The sequence below is a fragment of the Sphaeroforma arctica genome, assembly GCF_001186125.1.
Source record: "Sphaeroforma arctica JP610 unplaced genomic scaffold supercont1.3078, whole genome shotgun sequence".
Lineage (NCBI taxonomy): Eukaryota > Ichthyosporea > Ichthyophonida > Sphaeroforma > Sphaeroforma arctica.
The window spans coordinates 62-4,107 of NW_014037480.1; the positions used below are offsets into that span (position 1 = coordinate 62).

General features: G+C 49.7%; 1 protein-coding gene across 1 annotated transcript; it reads left to right on the forward strand.

The window, feature by feature from the left end:
• Positions 1-288: 288 nt before the first annotated feature.
• SARC_13262 (hypothetical protein) lies at positions 289-3,975 on the forward strand (the record flags this gene model as incomplete). Its single annotated transcript, XM_014292610.1, has 3 exons — positions 289-1,462; positions 1,762-3,035; positions 3,859-3,975. Coding segments are annotated over exons 1-3 (2,499 nt in total), but the record flags the coding sequence as incomplete, so codon positions are not given.
• Between the last annotated feature and the right edge of the window lie 71 nt (positions 3,976-4,046).

Here is a 4,046-nt window from a genome sequence, read left to right on the forward strand (position 1 = left end):
ATATATATATATATATATATATATATATATNTNTATATATATATATATATATATATATATATATATACTGCAATTGTTGTTTATTTTTACACTTGTACTTTTTATGGTTTCTGGGATATACTTGTGAGTCAAGCATATTTCAAGATGTTTTGATTGCAACATTTTCCTTTTTCGGCATATCTTTCCATACTATTGCATTTTGATCTCTTGTTGAATGAACTATCTGATGATGCCGCTCATTTGAAGATTTGTACGTCTAATTCTTTGTTTCTCATCTGATCGGATACAGGTCATGGTCTGTTTCAGGGATCTTCACCAACAGCCAATGATTTTAATAATGATCGATTGCAGGAGATGTATATGAATTTGGTCCAGCAACAGGTGCAAGCGCAGCAGGCATTGCTGAATCAGCAACACCAACAAAGCCTAAACTTGCAACTGGGAAGTACTCCTCCCATTGATTTGGGGGACATAAACATGACTTTGAACGGCCAAATGGGCATGTCAGACGTCTCACAAGGTCAGAATGCTCAGCTTAACGCGTTCGGCAACCCGCAAATGCATGGGCAGGGATTGGGAGATGGCAGCGAGCAAGCGCAGACACAAGCACAGGCTCAAGTACAGCAGCAGCAACAGCAACGGCAACAGCAACAGCAACAGCAACAACAACAGCAACAGCAACAGCAACAGCAACAGCAAATGGAACATATGCAGCAAATGCAGCATATGCAACAGCAACAGCAGCAGCAACAACAGCAACAGCAACAGCATCAGCATCAACAACAACAACAACAACAACAACAACAACAACAAGCCCAAGAGGCTCAGCAGCAACAACACCAGCATCAGCAAATGCACAGGAGTGACAGCACCAGCAGTGCGATTCATATGCTCACCAGCGACCAAGCACATAACACGCCAAGACCCATATCGCCCAATGAGATGCGAGCACAGACACAGCAACATGGACAGGTTACATTCGGGATGGGGAGCATGGATAATATCAGCCAAAGCATGTCTTCACCGAGGAAATCAAGCGTTGGTACACAATCGTTGCACTCACAGGGACATTCACAGTTGCAGCCCCAGAGACAGAATAGCACGGCTAGTGTGACTACTGTGCCCACACAGGCACAAACGCAGCAGCAACAGCAACAGCAGCAACACCAGCAACAGCAACACCAGCAACAGCAACAGCAACAGCAACAGCAACAGCAACAGCAGGCCCTACAACAAGCACAAGCTCAGGCTCAGGCCCAGGCACAAGCACAAGTACAGGCACAGGCACAGATGATGGGGATCCCAATGCCACCAGGAGGCATGCCTGGTATTGCCGGTCAACCCAATCAGCTGCAGATGCACGAGTTTATGCGCATGTATCAGCACTTGCTGGCCAATCCCGCGGTGATGACTGCTATGGCGGCTGTGTATGGAGCTATGAACCAAACCCCCGGTGCTGTGGGTATGTCGCAAATGCGCTGTATTTGGTTATAAAATGATATATAGTAAGTTGTCCTTATAGTATATGGAGCTACGAACCAAGCCCCCGATGCTGTAGGTCGCAAATGGGCTGTGTTTGGTTATACAATGTTATATAGGACTTTGTCCTTGTAGTTTATGGTATTTTCCTCCGCATGACTGCGTCGCCTTGGCAATTTCGCTTAACATTCACGATCCCAATTCTTCGACAAATGTGTAGGTAAACTTGCGTGTTCAATAGATATACCAACTCTAAAACCCTAAACCCTAAAAATCCTGCAGGTATACCGCCTGGATCAATGCCTACAATCCCGGGTGCACTTCCAGGTGCGTTGCCCGGGTTACCAGCAGGCTTTCACATGCCGGGAGGCTTACCGTCAATGCCAGGGATGAACGGACTGCCTAGTATGGGATTCATGGCGCCAAATGCCATGTCCACGCAGCCGAATCTACCTACCGGACAAGGCCAGAGCCATTCCACACTCACGCGTATCAATAGTGCGCCTCAGAACTTGGTAGGAGCCGATGAAGCCACACAGGGCACAGATGCACAACTCAACGCACAGACACACGCACAAGCACAAGCACAGAGCGGGGCACACTTACAGCCCCATCCGAGTGGAGGATTGGGAGCTCAACAAACGCAGCAGCAACAAGCCCAGGCCCAGGCCCAGGCACAAGCACAAGCACAGGCCCAGGCTCAGGCACAGGTACAGGCACAGGCGCAGTTGCAACTACAGCAGCAGCAACAGCTCCATCACCACCAGCAACAGCAACAGCAACAGCAACAGCAACAGCAACAGCAACAGCAACAGCAACAGCAACAGCAACAGCAACAGCAACAGCAACAGCAGCATCAACAGCAACAGCAACAACAGCAGCAGCACATGCATCAACACGGGCCAAAGCCCATACAGCCTGCACCGCCGGGCCTGACGCACAGCGGGAGTGGGACCAGTCGCAATCCAGCTGCGGACGATGGTACTACGGCCAAGGGAGCCTCAGGCGCAGGCAACGGCACAGGCGCAGGGGAAAATGCCACAGCCACGGCGGGTGGGGGGCTAGCTGGTAATAGTAGCAACGGCAGCAATGGCACCGCAAATAGTGTCACTATGAACATGCAGACGCCGGGGGTGGCCGGGGGGGGTATGAGCTCCAGTCTGCCTACTGCGGGTATGCACACCCCCGCGCACGCGCAGACGCACGTGCAGGTCCATAATCCACACATGCAGACCCATGGACACTCACAGTCACACCCCCACTTACACGGTATCATGCCCATCGCACGCGTGCGTACCATCAGCTCGTCGAGCGTCAACACAGTCATGGGTCCGCCCGCTCCCGTGCTAAGGCCGGCGGAGCAGCCGGTTGCCATGGCCACGGAGGGAGTGGGCAGTGAGATGGTGCGGTCGAGTAGTGCCGGCAGTTTGACGGGCGACGGGAAGAAGCCCAAGAGCACTATCACACAGCGCTTCGAGCACTTGCAGGCGTCTCTGCCGTCGATGAGGAGGCGAGGGCTGACCAACAAGCTCAGCAAGTCGGCTGTGTTGTTTCAGGTATTGGCGTATCTACGGGCCTGTTGGTATGGCTGTGTGTGTTTGGGGTGATGCCTTAATGAGTGTCTTTGTGCGTGGTTGCTCGTGTGTGTTTGTGTGCGGAGCTGTGCGTGCATAGCGCTTTGGGTATTTTCAGGCAGCGGGAGTTGACGAACACGCTGTTCGACTTTATTAGCCTAGGTGGGATATGTGTTGATATCTGTGTGTGGACAGTTGTGTCTCCGTGTGTGCTTGTGTACATGAATGTATCAGTGTATGTGCAGCGCCTGAAACCCTTGTATGTGACAGCGCCTGAAACCCTTGTATGTGACAGCGTGCCTGTGTGTGTGGTGACATACTGCTCTGACGCAGAGTGTGCGCATATGCTCAGCTAGTCCACTTTGCGGGGGTTACAAGGCTGTTATGCACATGTACAAATATACACATATACGCATAGGTTTATTACCGTACTTAGGTTTACATATAGTGTTCCATTTTGCTGTATGTCTACTAGCATTAACAAACAGCGCCAACTTCAAGGGTGCAGATAACATTCATCGTGCTGATATTCCAGCTCGAACGCTTCCTAAGGTCGATTCTCATTACAAGTACAAACTAGAAGAAAAATTTATTGCCGATTTGATAAAGAAGCACTACATGTCAACACGGACATTATCCATGTGTTATATCATGTGTATATCTGATGAATCCCACCTTAGAGTTTCCCTTTCAGAATGCACTACAAGTCATTGCAAGCACTCGTTTGATACACAATATATACATATATGCTGAACTCTTATCTTATCTATACGAATCCTATGCTGAATGTTGGCCTGGAACACAGGCTGTGGATCACATTAGCAAGTTAGAACGCACGGCCGATGCGATGACCAAACGAAGTCATGATGCTGCGCCAGGAGGCTACGGCACTCTCCATGCTCAATATGAAGTACCAGCAGGTGCGTGGCAGGTTTTGTATGGTTGTGTAAGGTCTTATTGAATTGAGTGAATACCAGTATGAAGNTATTTTTG